Here is a 16,324-nt window from a genome sequence, read left to right as displayed (position 1 = left end):
TGTTTCACAATTGAGCGAGCACACCAGAACTGTGTCGTGGGAGCTGCGGAAACGGACAAATTGCGAGATACAGGCAAGTGTGAAACAGACGGCAACATAGTAGCCGCTTAAAATGTTCTTGTGGACTTTGCCACGGCAAAAAAAAAACCACCCTTAAGGCGCTTGTTGTGACGTCCTAGACGCCGCCACCTCCTCCTCTCCCCTCCCCTCCCCTCTCCTCCCGTAGGCATCTCCGTTAACGTATGATACAGATGATGACAGCTCATCATCATCATCATCAGCAGCAGCAACATCATCTTCCTCCTCCTTATGCTCTGGCGTGTTGCGAGAGCCGCTTATTCATTCACTCTTATTTGGTGTCACTGCGCTATGATGCGCACGTATACTCGTGCTCTGTTTCTCGTGGAGGGGTGGGCGGGCGGGAGGTAGTTGATTGACAGGCGGGCGGAGCGCACTAGCGCAAGCGAGGAGCGCGCAGTTCGCTTGCTCTCTTTTGCTCGGAACCAGAGCCTGCGTGGATGTTGCAGAGAGGAAGGAGCGTCCGCGGACTTTGGCTGAGAAACCACGCAACTGGAACCTAAGATTGATTTTTGTCATGGAGTAAAAGACTTTTTCTGAGTGGGAATTGTGTTCGTTTTTTTTCTTTTTTGGGGGCAGAACATTCCCTGCGGAATAATCCGAAGCAGCAGTACACCATTTGCATCAGAAGCCGACTACGAAGTTCCACGCAAATGGAGTAAAGGCTGCTCGCGGGACTTGCTCGGCTTGGATGTGTTGGCGTCGGTGGATGTAATGCGCACATTCTCCGCGGGACGCTGACCGGCCGATGGGGGAAACATGGACACCTCTTCAGAACTCGAAGACGGGACTCGCCACAAGAACCAGGTGCGTGGACGCGATATGTATGAAGTGTGTGTGTATGCGTGCGTGCGCGGGTATCGCGCGTTTGCTGGTGGTAAAAAGTGCGGATATCGTTCTCAGCCAACCTCCTCCATTCATCCATTCTATCCCCGGTTGGTGGCACCCGCGCTCCCCGGTTTGGCGGCGAGGTGCCCGGTCGATATATCGCCGCAATTCGTCCTCAAGACGTGCTTGGGGGTGTTCGACTTTGAACAATTAGACATGCGCGTTTTTAAATAGACGAAAATATCATTTAACTGCATGGTATTAAATCACATATTTGTTTTAATGGAGTAACTTTAGATGTGGTTTTAAGTGCTTGTACACTTGGCATTAAATATCCCCCCCCCCCCCCCCCCCCCCATTTTGATATCTTTCTCCACATTATATATACACAAGGTCACGGTCATGTCACAAGGGGATGCCAGGCTCAGATTTCAAGACACTGATGCACTTTTTCCCCATTCTGAACGCCTCCGCACAAGGCGCCTCCTCCGAGTCATTGTGGGGATGCAGCGAGCAAATTGAGAATTCCAGCCATGCAGGTGCTGAGAATCAACAGAATTATTCATTCCTTCCTAATCGATATTCCACTAGCCGCCCAACCCCTCGGTGAAAATGTGCGCTGCCAGTATTCTGTTTCTGTGAATTCAGAAGAATTCCAGCAAGATCATACATAGCCTTTACCTGTCTTGTCCAACCACATTGCACTGATGTCACGCCAGTGCTGCTCTTAACCTCTAGGGGGCGCATTTTCCACACAATTTTATCACTTAAGTTCCCCATTGGGTGCTTTTTTTTTTCCCCACTCATCTGTTGGTATTCACAGGTTTTTTCAATAACCTGTCACTTCTACTTTGCGAGCTAATGATTACATGTGGCATTTTGGCAAAGTCTGACAAGTTTTCCGATGATATCCGCCCGCCTCCTCATCAAAAGGAGAGCCGGTGAGTCATTTGGAGGCATCCTGAACTGCTCTCAATTTATATTGACTCAATACGTAAGAGGTAATTTGTCACGTATGACGTCCGGGGTAAGCGTGATACTTCTCCGGAGGCGGCGATCAATGGGCGTGCAGGAAATGAGATGCGCAAATGTTGTTTGCTGTTTCGAGCGTCGTCTGAATGGCTTTAAATTAGCAAAGAAAAATCAACACAATTATCTTGCGCTGCAAAATAGCTCCAATATACAACAGTGTTATTATGTCATCAGAATACAAGATGGCACTCGTGTTGCAAAAATAACTGTCGAAAATGTTGATTTCTCATAGCCGAGTGTACGTAGCTTTTTGTTTTGGGTGGCAAAATGTGGTGTTAAGCACACTGTCGGCCATTTTAGTGGAAGTTGTTGTCAGTGACACTGTGACACGTTGCTGCGGCAGCCATTTTTGTTCTGGATAATTGGAGCAGTATACTTTATTCTTCAAGATTCTTTTTGTGATTAAATGCAATCTTTTTTTCTAGTTTTGGATATGCCTGTCTGTCTTTTTTACAGAATATGTAGCATGTTGTCTTGATGAAATTTGCTGGAATATTTACTTGAGGGAAGAAAGAAGGGAAAGAGCAGGCAGCCATTGAGATGAAGCGCAAGCGCGAATGACTAAATGAGACTAATACGCCAAGTGGCTCCACTGCGAGGATTAAAGGCGAAAATATGTCCCAGCACCCCCAAACGCTCGCCTCCGATCACACGGCGATAGGGAACGCCGCCAGATGATCCGCTTGCGCTTTGCTCTTCATTTCCCCTCGCACACTTCTGCCATTAAGTGAATAGATTGTTTTTTTTTGAGGGGCGGTCAGTGGCTCATGCAGACCATAGATCCCCTCTTTGGTTTTTGATGCTGCCCAACTCTGCATATATGATTTGCTGCCGGGCGTGCGCCATCACCCCCGGTGCCCTTTTACCCGCAAATGGAGGCCAATTAAGAGCAAAGGGTCACTTGATAGTCGTAAATCTTGCGATGGCAGACGCAGGCAGCTGGCACGAGGTGGTCAGACACGTCACTAATTGAGATTTAAAGAAACAAACAAGATTGTCTGAGACTGTCGGCTTTGTGCTGCCGAGTACGTATGTTTCTAAAGAGCATTAAAAAAAAAAACGAGTACGTGTTCATATTTAATTTTTGCGGTATTATTGTCAGAAAAGCATGGCAGATAGTTTGAAATTTAATTTTTGTATAATTTGACTATGTACTGTTGGATTGTCTCTATTAACACCATTGAAATATAAAGAATTCAAAACCTCCGGTGTGCAACTTGGCCACCGGGGGCAGTATGATAGTCATCAAGACTATCACAACTACTGTGAGTGACTCGATTAATTAATGTCTTTTGTAGTCCTTACTGTGATTATCGTTATGGTGCGTGTACTCAAAAGATCCACACACCGCAGCTAGCCTGTCAATGGCGTTTTGCATTGTTTGTTAGCATTAAGCTAAACGAGCCTCATTCAGGCCAATGTTTTTTTTTTTAGTGTTAAGTTTGATTTTACCTAGCCTACCTAGGTTAGGGTTAGGCTTAGCCTACACTATCCACTGAATTCTTAATTGATGACTAATCCCGTTCATATGAATTGGCGCCATTCGCTCTACGTCCCTCCTCTTACTGTTTACTGTTTACAATTGCATCGCCCCCGTCGTGCTCTCAAGTAGCTGACTCTTTGACGATTGCGCTGAACCGACTCGCCATTGTTCCGCAACAATTGTGCCGGCGCTCTCCGCTCTATCGCCAGGGTAGCCTTCATGCGCTCTGCATGCAGTCTCCAACATAGCGCGGCGCGACCACAACAATGGTGAAAAGTCTGTTTCCAAATCCCAATTAGGGGAAAGAAAAAGCAGCCGGGGCCTCCGAGAAGACGATTATACACGCGGTACAGCCGAGAAGTATCTCGCAGGAGTCGCCCATCAGTATGGAAGCAATCAATAGCACTCTGAACAAATCCTAACTTTTCCAAAGCACTAAAAGTGCTAAGCCGCCTTGAAATCGATAGCACGCCCGCACACCAACATTTCAAGGCGTACGTCCTCAATGCTCGTAAAATTTAGGTACACTGGACACATAGCGGTGTTTTATCAAATGGATGGAATTAAAGTAAAAAGTCGCATAGTACCGATTTATGAAAAATCGATTTCCATTCCCACCGCCGTCCACAAAGGACTCGTTTTTTAATGGTGTCTTGCAAGGTGGCGGAGGCGCACCTAATAAAGTGTTTGCCGTTTGTTGATTTGGAAGCCGAGCGTCCGCATCACGAGCACAAATCAAGGCTCGATGCCGCCGATCGCTGTATTTATGTACCCGCAACGCGATCATTCGCCGAGCTTAACAAAAGCCCAGACGTCCCCGACGCTCCAGGCGAGCATCAATCCGCCGAGTCGGCTCGCAAATTATGTGACACTCAAAACGCCTCTCCGCCAAAACGCTGAAATGGAAAGAGTCCGCATTAAAGCACTCGTCGAATGACAGGCGGTCGAATGCATTTGTCCACCGCGCGACTTCTACTGTGTACCGTGTTGAGTTGTGGCAGTGGTAATAACGTGCTTGTCAGTCACATGGCTTGGAGAGAAGGCCGGTGACACCACAAACGCATCAAGTAGAAATCGAAAAGAAGATCAATCACAATAGTTACGTCATTGCTTCAAGTAGCTTTTTTGTTTTGTGAAAAATAATCTGACAGAGGAAATCTTGAAACCCACCCATTGGCTGTTTCGCACATTGTCGTGCGCTCAGTGTCTTTCGTTTTTTGTTTGACTTTTTCGTAGTTGAAATAATATTTTTAAATTCCTAAAAAGCCGCGACACGTTCAGCCTTGTTAGCTTAGATGGTTAAGACCTCACATAAAAAACTCAATTATTACTAATTATAAAATTAGCAAACTAAAGCAACATATTATTATTATTGCACTGCATGCTTTTGAGCACATTGTTTTTTATTTTTTTACTATGCGGATGACCGCATTGCGTAATTGCAATCGTTAATTTGAGTTTTTGGAACGGAGGTAAAAACACGACGCTAGCTAATAAGGGAATTAATTAGCCTTTCGGATCCAGCGAATCATGAAAGATCAGTGTAATCGAGCTACGGTCGTGTGGCTGGATCCGGATCTGGAGCAGAAAAAGAACACGGCTTTGTGTTTTCGCAGGACAATTGTGGCGGAATCAGGCGAGAGTACAGAGAAGAATACTTGGGCGGTGCGCCAGAGCATCTGTTGAGTGCGGACTTTGGCGTCCGCCCCGCTGTTTGCTGAATAGCGGCTCTTTTTGTCATCATCGGGAGTCCGACTGGCAGAGGGGCTTTGATTGAGCCGCCTTTTGCTCTTTAACGTTCTTTCCAACCGCCGCACGATTGCTTCGCCTCTCGCTCCAAATGGAGCAATTTCCCACCGGTGAACGCCATCATCGCTTAACAGATAGCCAATCTCAATGAACTCGCTCATGATGAGTCTTTGAGCGGCTCTCGGCGTGATCGGCATCGAACCAAAACGGAAAATGTATGTACGTATAGCCCAGACATGTTCTGAAACTCATTTGCGAGCACCTTCGGGAGAAAAAGGAATAAATAAAACCCTGACCCCAGTTTTGAAAGTGCTTATGGACGGCAAATTCAGTTGAGGGGTTTACCACTACGGGTTACATGAAGAAGTCTCATGAGAATTTTGCTGTGAATTAGACAGCTCTCAAATATTGAACAGGGAGTTGGCAATTTTTCTTCGAAGCGGACATTTTGGGACAGGCCGACGATGGCATTGCCTCAAATGAACCCCGATTGTATTTGCGGCCTTGCTTCGATTGTCGTCGGCTGCGACCGTGAGCGAAGCGGTGAGTCGCTTCGGGGAGAGAGAGCTAGCAAATGAAATGGTGCGTGAAAAGACGACACAGGCGAGGTATTTATTGCCACCGTCTTATTAAATCGCAAAGACAAACGGGCTCGTCTCTCTCCGGCCGACATTTCCTCATCATCAAAAAATCAATGGTTGATGTTTGTGTGTCCTTATTTCAAGAGCACTCGCGGACGGAAGCTTTTTTACTAGCTCGGCACCTTTCTCGCTAGCGTTTCAATTGTTAGCATAGCAAATGCTTCCAAACAATTAGCTCCATGTTGTAGTACATTGTTGTCTGACTAGAAAGTTCCCCGCCATGTTAAGCCAAGCACTCTTTTCTTTTTTTTTTTCTTTCTCCATTTCATACAAAAACAACAGCTATATCAGTCCAAATTTGCAGCAGATCATATTTTCGCTGGAAGAAAAAAAAATCCTCCATTTGCTACGTGAGCAGAAGCGCTGCTGTTTTGCACCGCCGGGCTTGTTTTTCATTAGCGGCACTGGCAAACGTTTTTCGAGCATATCATTCCCGACGAGCGAAAGCGCCCGCCCCCTGGCTACGGCTGAAAACAAGCAACATATTTACTATTTCCCTTGTTTCCTCTGGTGAGACGTTGCACTGCTCTGCAATAGCAATGAAATTGGATATGGAAATAGCAGACGGGCGCAGGTCACTACTTTCTGCTGATGCCGCGCAACTCGGGCAGCGCGACGGGGTCCTCGGAGAAAACTGACACGCCGACGCGGATAGCATCTCTGAGGCACGCAGACACGTGAAACCTGGCACAAATGCAAGCCCCCTCCGAGATGCAGAAAAAATGAAAAGCCACGCAGTCGCTCGGTGCGATCGATAGGAAATCGGATATTTCCTTGCGCTCAAGGCTACTATGTACTCCAATCCTCCAGGGGGCAGCGTATTGACAGAGTGAGGACAGCTGTACTTTAGCGATTGTAGACCTTCACCGTAACGTTACGCACAGTTTGAACATTTGTCATGCTTCTTGTGCCACAGATGCTAAATTACGAAACCACCATTCGCAAAAATGTTGAATTCTCTTTTTTTTGGTTTGGTTCAACATGGCAACTTGACCTTTCAATTTATGCGTGTTCAAATTCATTTCCCATCCAAAGTCACTCCAGCGACGCTACGTCAGCCGTTCTCCCCCAAAACGGGAATATTTGTCCGGCCGAGCTGTCAATCATCGACGTCCGGCGTCGGGAGTATTCTTTTTAAAAGCCCCTCTCCAAGCACATCCAGGCTCGCTCTGTCTCGAGCCATTTGTCTGCCGTCTCCAGTCAAATCTCCCTTACGCACGCCATGACTAATGCATGAAGATGTGATGAGGACGGGAATCGTCTGCCGAGAGTAGCGGGCGAGCGGCGTCGGATGTCCGCAATTACAGTGTGCACACAAAGAATGTCAAGAGTACGTCGCCCGGGCTGCTGACGGAAAGCGTAATTGCCGTGTAATCGCCGACAAATTGTTCCTTGGACTTGACGTTGCCCCTGTTTTAGGTGCTCCCCCTACCCTTTTCATTTGTTAAAAACACTCTTCCTACTTACTCGCTTGGGACTTTGAAAGGCGGCGATGGTTTGCTGGGCCTCCTATGATGTGTTAACATAAGAAATCAATCAGGCCCACGCACCTCCCGCAGCCCTTCGGCTGCTATTGATTTATCACTTGCGTGCCCGAAATGAAGAGCGACGACTCTGGCGGCGTTGCCATGCCCGAGAGACAGACAGAGAGATGATGGTGCTAGGAGGCCTGGAGATCCAGGGGGAGGAGCAGGGGGAAAAAACGTTTGGTGTATTCTGCTATTTTGGTACATTTCCAGGTGGTCTTCAAAGGCTGACTTTTTTTTTTTTGCCCCTAAAGCCAATTTCACTTAGCAACACTGAATTTGGTCAACTTGTCTACTTTAAGTGGACCCACAAAAAAGCCTAAAAAAAACCCACACAAAAATCTTTTTTTGGTCATCCCAGCCAATTCCAGGTGTCCTTCAACGGCCAATATGTCCTTGAGATATTTTGAAATTTTGAACGTTCACTTATAGCAATATTACATTTGGTAAACCTGTCGAGCACAAATGGACCCACCCAAAAAAATCCTCACGAATCTATGCCCCAAATGACCCCAGATCTCACTCTGGATATTTATATCAAATCCATTTGCCTAGGGATGGCGCCTTTAATTTCCTATCATTTATGTGCATGTTGCGGCGCTGACAGCCCACTGCAAAAGAGGTCGGCGGTCACCCGATGCGGCGCCGCCTTCGATTCCCCGTAGGCGCCTCGGTTAAACCCGGAGGCGACTTGGACAGCTGCTCTCGCGTCATTTGCATCGTAATGAAGCCCGCATTTGAACCCGGCGCCGCTGTCGTATTAATCACGCAAACTTTAAATAAAACTCATTTGAATAAAACGGGCCAGAGCACCAAAGACCCTCGTGAAATTGATGTACATTATTATCCCTGCGACAAATCAACCGTCCACGCCCGGGTACTTGTTTGCATGTGCATCTCGTTTCTATTTTTGAGGGTTGGTTCTTACATCCTCTGAAAAGTTTGGAACATTTTAGCATCAGCACAAAATTTGGTGGACATATCTAGTTCAACAGGATGCTCTTAAAAAGTCACAAGTGTTTGTGGTTTTAGTAAATGGGCCAATGTCAGGGCTTCTCGTTCCACACTTTGACTTTTTGTGTATGCAAATAGATTCCAATGCTAATATCAACTTTGGGCATTATTTCTCAAGACGGCTTCATTAAAAAGCGATTGCACTCGCACTCTGGTCGACAGATATCTGGCTATTAGCCGCCCAAAATCCAATGTTCCCTTCTGGGACAATTCAAGGATTCTTCGTCTTTGTCTTCTTTTTCTAATTATGACCTCAATGATTTTTTTGTCTCATCCATGACTGATCGGACGTCTATATCCAATTTACTTTTTACGTCTTATGAACGATTTGTTATGTGGGGGGGGGGACTGAGCTGAGATTCCACGGAAAAACCTTTACAATGCGTTTTGTACTTTGGTAGTCCGTCGGCACGCGATCCGATAAAACGCCATGTTTATATAATTCCTCTGGTAGATTAGGAGTGCGTGTCGGTGGCCATATGTCGCTTAACAGAAGGGAACCCTACCTCGCAGCGGGGGTGGACGAGCCTGATTGAAGGGGTTAAAGAGAAGATTAAAGTGATAATGTGCTGGAATAATCCCTACAAAGCATCTTCAAAAGCAGAGCCCGAAGGGTTACGTCAAGGGACGTTGCCACGGCAACAGATTACTCGGAATAATTATCCCGCCATATGCGTCCCGTCACAATTAGAGCTCGGGGGTCACGGGTCAAATCTCGCCCCCCCGGGGATTTCTGGCAGGGGTCACACGCGCACGTACAGTAACCGGACTGACAGACAGTCACACTGATAAATTCCTCATGGAGTCGAGTTCACGCGGGCTCCCTGGGAGAAGCGGTGACAAGGTGCAAAGTGGTTTATCCTCTGAAGTGTTTCACTCCGAGGCACTCCGGGGTCCCTCCGAGTCCCCATGAAGATGATAAATGGCTCCTTGGTCTAATGGCTTTTAAGTGGACCGCATGAGTCTTCGGTCTGGTGTAGTGGTCTCGGGTCTTCATAGTTCAACAGGCGCACGAGTCTGAGGGAACCTGTGCCGAAGGTTCTCACGACTATTTTGAGCATCGTTAGCTCTCCTGCAAAAATACCCCCAAATCAATTGCTGCCATTTTCCTCGCCAGGACGATATTTGCGAATATTCCTCCTCAAACATTTACGCGCCTCGTAAATCTGCTGAGCATGGAGATTGTCACCCGCCACCTTGTCAGGGAGCCTGCTGGCACTCGGGGAAAAATAATTACATTCTCAGCGAGTCTTAATTGCTGCCTTGAAAGCTTCCCCTTCTCACACGCCAACAAAGCACCCTTTTATGCCCCCCCCCTCCGCCCCCACCTCACTCTATTCCCCCGCCGAGCTCTGCCTGAGCGGCCTGTCCTGATTTAAGTGGCTTTATCTCCTTACTCCAGAACGTCGCGTCAGAAAAAAAACACTAAGTGGTTCCCGGTATGTGTTGCTTCTTTTAAAAGAACGTCCACGCCCGCTTTCTGCTCGCCGTCTTACCGGGCCGTCCGTCCACCTGAAGTGAGTTGCTTCGTTTTTTGTCGTGACGAATGCAAGCGTCCAAAATGTCCCGTATTGACCTTTTAAACGTGAACGAATGTGTTGCTTTGTAAACTCGATGAGAGTAGATGAGCATCGCGGCGCCGTTAATCTGACACCGTGGATTTGATATTTTTGAAAATGGACTTTTTAAGTACTTGTCTATAATTACTTACTGGTGTGAAATGAAACCACGTAAATATTTTATCTGCCCGCTTTTGTGTATGTGAGCAAGACTGACTTTTTCCACCTGATGTTCACATACCAGCGAACAAAAAAGACAGTCTAAATAAGTCAGATCTTTAGCTAGGATATGTTTAAAAAAAGAAAAAACTCATCTGTGTGGTAGGAGGAACAAAAACAAGTTGTATTTTTTTCCTGGGACCTGAGACGACCCACAATCCGATGTAGCCAGACTTCCCCTGGAGGCGGAGGAAACGGGGGCAAACATTGGGCACTTAGCACCCGATAGCGCTCAGGCGGCAAGGCCTCCAGTCACGCCATACACACATGTGCGCACACACACACACACGGAATAAGAGTAAAAGAGCAGACAGCATATTTGTTGCGTGCCATCAGCATCAAAATTGGATCTCCTTGCCAACCAAGGTCACAACGTCAACAAGTCTTCACACCAACTCAGTCGCACCAATACACACACTCGCGCGAGAAGGCCACGTAGACAAAGACAAATAGCACAGCTTGCGCACACACACGCACAAACACGCAACTGCCTTCACGCCCCGAGCGAGCAGCAATCTGCAAGGTGGCTGCACTGCGACACGCACCCCCAGCCCGCCTCGCCTCCACCCGATGCTCCCATCCTCACACACACATGCACGCACACACTCGTCAGCCTTCTTAACATAACATTATGTATGAGCGCCGGCACATGTGCAAATGAACACGCGAAGGCCACTCGGCTTCTCCTTGTCTGCCATCTTGTTTCTTGCCATTGTTTGGATGAAAGTTTAATTTGCCAGTCAGGACAAGTCAAGTTTATTTGTGTGGCACGGCGTCGTATTTAATGTTTCAAACAAAGCCCAAAAAAAGCCAACAACTTCAAAGTGAACTCTGTGACCCCCCCACACGATGAGTGAACCCTTTATAACAACTGTGTGTGTGTGGCCGATTGCTTTGTAAGCTCCAAGGACAGGCAGTGGAGAGTCGAGTAGGTAATTTGTCTCATAAGATTGAGCTCATGTCCGGCCGGCATGCCTCCTCTTCCTCGGCCTTATTATTGCTGAAATTGCTTGTTTTTTTCCTCCCATTATTTTGACGCGCATCCACTTACATGTCATTCATCCGATTAACATCATTTCAATTTCAGCACGTTCCCAAAGTTCACTCCTTGCAAGCTATTGTTAAATCTCCCCCCAAAAATTCACCATTCATTCTACTTCCATTTCCAAAAAATCAACAATTTCACCACTAAAATTTCCACCCCAAAATTATTCCCGATGATACATTCAAAACATCATTATACGAATCACAAGTCACATTTGATTGTAGGCGGCGCCACCGCGTTAAGCGATTAGTCGCCCCGCTGGTTAACGTATGCAAAGCCTCCCCGGCCGTCTCGCACTCCATCAGCTCAACCAACAGTGGGATTAAACACACCTCGCTTACATCCACGCGCACACAGTTCAAGGCCAAGGACGACGCATAAAAGAAACGGCGGCATTTTGTTTGGGCTCTAAGGATTCCAGTGCTAGCATGCCACTTGTTCATTGAGAACGTACACACGTACACGTTCGGTCACAGCTGTGCCTGAGTTTCAGCCTTTTTTTTTTTGTCCAGCGGGCTCCATGGCGTTTCAGTGAGGACGCGCCGAACATGACAATTTTTCCATTAGATGTAACTCCTCTGCAAGGAGGGAATAAAAAGCACTGGCAATGTTAGCATCACGGGAGGAGTGCGGCGTTATTGCCACGTTGCCCCACAAATTCGTCCGAATTTGATTTACGTGACAATCATTGCACAATGTAGCTTCGCTGACATCAGATAAATTGATCCTCAAGTAAATTGCCGATGCCTGAAAAAAGCCTTCGTTTCATTGTCAAAATGGTACCAGATGACTCCCCACCGCCGCTGCCAGCTCGCATTAGCGGCCATCTTGCATTTGCCGCCATCTCCGCCGGCGTGTTTGAGACGTTTGTCAGCCCCCTTTGGCGCTCAAACGTATGAAGGCGGCATAGCTGTGAGCGAGGAACTTAAAGGCGAGGCTGTCGCTGTGTTATTTGTAAGTTGGAACTGAAAGGAGATAAAGCGGAAGGAGAAGAGGCGCAGAATTCTAATGGCCAGTCAAGAACGTCGCTGAAATACAAACTAAGCGAGGAGCTGCAGAAACGGTGACAGTGGGAGCGACGCTCCACAAAGTCGAGAATCAAACTCCACCGTCGGACTCGTTTCGTTTCATTCATCACTAGCCGACTTTGCTCTTTGTGTTAGCGCATACGTAGCCACGTCATTAAGTTGGCCTTGTAAGTAAGCGGGATAAAGATCTTACGTGCGTCCATTCAGAATTTTTAAGTGAATCGTTTCGTTGCAGTCTGTACGGCAGGGCAAAGACGCACGGCCTACTTTTCACTAATCGTGCTTTTCATTGCGCTGCTCCAGGTGCTTTCAAAGACTCCTGTTTGTCGTACTGAAAGAAATAGTCAAGTACAATTCATTAACCTTTCTGGACCCCGTAGACTTTGCAAAAACCGAGAGCAGCAATAAAACAAAGTTCCTATCTTAACTCAGCTAAAGAAGCTAACAAACGAGGACATACGTTAACTTAGCATCACAACAACGCACAACAAATGCTGTGTGTTTGTCCCGTGCAGACGTTCTGCGAGTGCGTGCCCGGCTCCTCGCAGCTCAAACATCGCTGGTCCGACGCGGAAAGCGCCCGGGAGACGCCGGCCAAGGTAAGGCCCGCCCTCCCCGTCGCTACGGCTAGCTTCATTTTTGCAAAGCAATTCTGTTGATGAAGATCAAGGCAATGTGGACTTTCTAGCGATCGGCCCACTCCAACCCCCCCCCCCGTTGCGATCCAGATTAGTGGCCCCACGCTGATAAAGTCGGGAGGTTCATTTCCCCCAAAAAATTAATAGGCTGTTGGCGTTGCGTGGGCTTTCACCTCCCGCCGACAGTTTTTAGTTGAAGGGCCCTTGGCTTCCCCCCCGGGCTCCGTCTGAAGGGTCAATGTAGAAAGTTGCTCGAGGGGATGGCCAGGCTTGTTGGCTATTAAATCATCTTCCCCCGCACTTGTCACTTTGGCTAAAACAGTTTTTGTAAATGAGCCAATTTTTTTTTTTACAGCTCGGTGGCTTTTAAGGCACCTACTACCTGCTGATAAATGCAAAATTGGCTTAATTAACATCGAGCCTTTCAGCTTTCGCCAAGCTTAAAGTGCTTCTACCTTGTTCGTTCAAAGACCGTGATTGAGCGAGCGAGCGAGCGAGCCAGGGAGGGAGGGAGGCCTCATAAAGTGTCATTTCAATACGTGCATTATATGAAATTGGGCCGACGCGGCTCCGCGGATCGTCTAGATCAGGGGTCTCTTGCGCCCGTCCCCCTAGTGGCCCTTGTGGTTGTTGCCCTTTTCCTGCCACTCACACAGGGGGTAATGATACACTTTTCAAATTTGCTATCGTGACACCTCAGATCCAAGTCGACTTAAAAGCACAACCTAATCTTTCTGAGTCACCCTCCGCTCGGCTTTCACTGGAGATGAAATTAGCGCAAAGCTTCGCGCGTTGGCATCTGCGTGAAAGCGGACGAGCGGCTCTTGGTGCGTATGAGCGGCGGAGTGTGAGTCGCTGTATATCTTTTCTGTTTTTAGCGTAACGGCCCAGCGAGCAGGCGATGAATGTTTACTGCGGCGCCGCTGTGCTGATGGCCCCCGTTGATGTCTCGGCGGGCCCGCCGGCAATAAAGCTCAGGCAAACTCTGCTAACGTTTGCAGCGGTGAGGACATTAGCAGCGGCGGATGCGAGATGCTCAAGTCGTGGCACGACAGCAGAGCTGCAGAGCTGCAGAGCTAGTTTGATAACCTCAATTTAGAACGAAATACATGTTTCAGATTTTTGGGCCAGGATTTCAAAACTATGATTAGAATTCCAATGTCTGATTTTAAAAGTGACCTTGACTCTGAAATCCAAATAGTTGGCTTTAATTTTTGAAACGGAGGGCTTCGCCCGGCGAATGCCGTGGGTGTCGGCGGACGAGAGTGCGGAATTGTTTGTTTTTTTGCCTGCACGGAAGTGACCTTGCATCCTTTTTTCATGAGTATAATTTGTGTGGCTCATTTGTTAGCTTCCCGCACAAGCCAATTGATTTTCTGCACATTAAAGAAACCATAAAGCTCTCTCGTCATAAAGCATTTACCGTTAGCCGTCTATTAGCGCGCCGCCCTGCGCCCGGGCGGCTCATTTACATATTAATAAGCCCGCCACCTCTCGCACGGACGCTTGCACATGCACAACATTAAACAAACACAGCACATTTCCACTCCTCGTTCATCCTGCCAGCAATAATAAGAAATCATGCACAGATTCATCACCGCCGAGCTTGTAATCACGGCGAGCGCGGGGCCCCGACGCCTCCTCGTGTCCGCTCCCGCCCATCTGACAGAAAATCGAGGCCAGTCGTGAAAGGCCAAAGAGGCGGCCATTTTACGGTCTGGTTAATGGCTTCCAAAAGACGTCGGCTTTTTCCTGTTTGGAGCTTGCCCAGCTTGTTGCTGTTTTCGGATGGATTTTGAATAAGGAATATTTTTCAAGATTCCTATCACAACACATCAAAATTTCCTGTCCCTTGACATGTTTTTTGTGCGTCCTCTCCCGACAGCGGATGAGCTGCAGCTACCTGCTGTGCACCATCCTGCTCTTCGTGGCCGTCCTGCTGGCCGTGACGGTGACGGGCACCATCCTCTTCATGAACCACAACCAAGCGCCGCCCATGTCGGACGGCCTGCCGCACATCTCCACCAACCAGGACGAAGCCAACGCTCTGGTGACGGTGGAGCGCGGCGACGGCTCCCGCGTCAACATCTTCATCGACCCCAACTGCCCCGACTACAGCGGCAACTTCCTGCGGCTGGAGGGCGTGCAGACCTCGCTCTTGCACTCGCTCACCGACCACGACTCGGACCTCAAGTCGGTCAAGGGCCAAGACCGCGCGCTGCTCGTCAGCCTGGCCGAGGAGGTGGCCAAGCTGTCGGCGCACGCCGGGCAGCTCAAGATGGACTACGAGGCGCTGCGCCGGGGGCAGGGAGGCCTGGGCCAGGACCTCAACACGCTGCAGTCGGAGCAAGCGCGCCTCATACAGGTAGGAAGGAGGAACCAGCAAAGGTGGAGCTTTGGCTTTCAAATTTGGCTTTTATTGCGGCTCTCCGTTGCTATTTTTCACGCGGCGTCGTCAGCTAATGGCAATCGATCCGCGTGGCCCAGACAAAAAGTCCCTGTCCCAATAGTGGGCGAGAGGCGACGGCGCGGCCGCATCATCCCAGACGATTGATGGCGTCTTTGGGGCGTGCAGCGCGCGCTTCCGCCGCTCCCGACCGGCCGGGCCGCGCGCCATCAATGGGCCACCTGTGGCCGGCCGGGATTGCGATGCAATGACTCGCTTGTGTGTTGTGAGGGGCCCCCTGCGGATGGATCGCCCAGACGTTCGCCATCTCCAACAGCAATGAAAACACAGAAAGGATTGCTCAGTCCCCCAAAAGTATTGGAACAGCAATGTCATGTATAGTTTAGAACAGAGCAGTAATAGGTTGTTTCAAATGAGGATTTCCCCTGAGGTGTTTATTGATTCCAACGTTTTGTCCCAGTGTTCTTCTGCGAGTCACATTGTGGGGTCGAAAGCAAACGTTTGCATTGGCGTCACAGCGATCGCGGCCTTTGGGGCCCATCAAGTGCTCAGCAAACACAACACCAGAGTCCACTTTGACACGAACGGCAGCTTCTAAACTCGGCGGGACGTCGGTCGAATATTAACGGCGCCGGAGCGAGTCGCGACTCACACCACTCTGGACGTTCATCGATCCTGACACGAGGTCCTTTGAGGCGACACGATGACAAAGAAAAGCTCGGCGCTGCGGCGCAATTAACTTTGAAAGCTCCACCAAATAACCGGGGATAATGATAATTGGATCATTGGCGGATAAACATCAAAGTCACGTCGGGGATTAAATGCCAGCCGCGCAATTAAGCAAATGGGCAGCTGAGAAGATTCAGGTCAAAAAGTACTCGGGATACAGTACTTGAGACACAAAGTACTTTGCTGTACTCTCTGAATTGGAACCCAAAAAAAACCCCCATCCGTTTCTTACTCTTCATTTTCTCCAATACAAGACCTTGAAACACGCACTCGATTCTCGGATACTCGTTTTTACTGGCCGCCCTCACAGTACGGACCCCGGTACCCCAAACATACGCTGCCATTTAG

General features: G+C 48.5%; 1 protein-coding gene across 2 annotated transcripts in view; it reads left to right on the top strand.

Moving 5' to 3' along the window:
- The first annotated feature begins 406 nt into the window (after positions 1–406).
- LOC119131074 (fibrinogen C domain containing 1) overlaps positions 407–16,324 on the top strand; it is a 39,279-nt gene continuing 23,361 nt past the window's right edge. The window contains exons 1-3 of one of the 2 annotated variants that reach the window (XM_037265205.1): positions 407–885; positions 12,718–12,801; positions 14,726–15,205. In XM_037265205.1, coding sequence (XP_037121100.1) covers positions 838–885; positions 12,718–12,801; positions 14,726–15,205 — 612 coding nt within the window. In that variant the 5' untranslated portion in view covers positions 407–837. The remainder of the gene's footprint in view (positions 886–12,717; positions 12,802–14,725; positions 15,206–16,324) is intronic. The other variant, XM_037265206.1, reaches the window with a different exon arrangement.

The sequence above is a fragment of the Syngnathus acus genome, chromosome 12 (assembly GCF_901709675.1).
Source record: "Syngnathus acus chromosome 12, fSynAcu1.2, whole genome shotgun sequence".
NCBI classification, from domain to species: Eukaryota; Metazoa; Chordata; class Actinopteri; order Syngnathiformes; family Syngnathidae; genus Syngnathus; species Syngnathus acus.
Note: the sequence above shows the minus strand (reverse complement) of the source record. Positions and strands in the feature narration are given on the sequence as shown.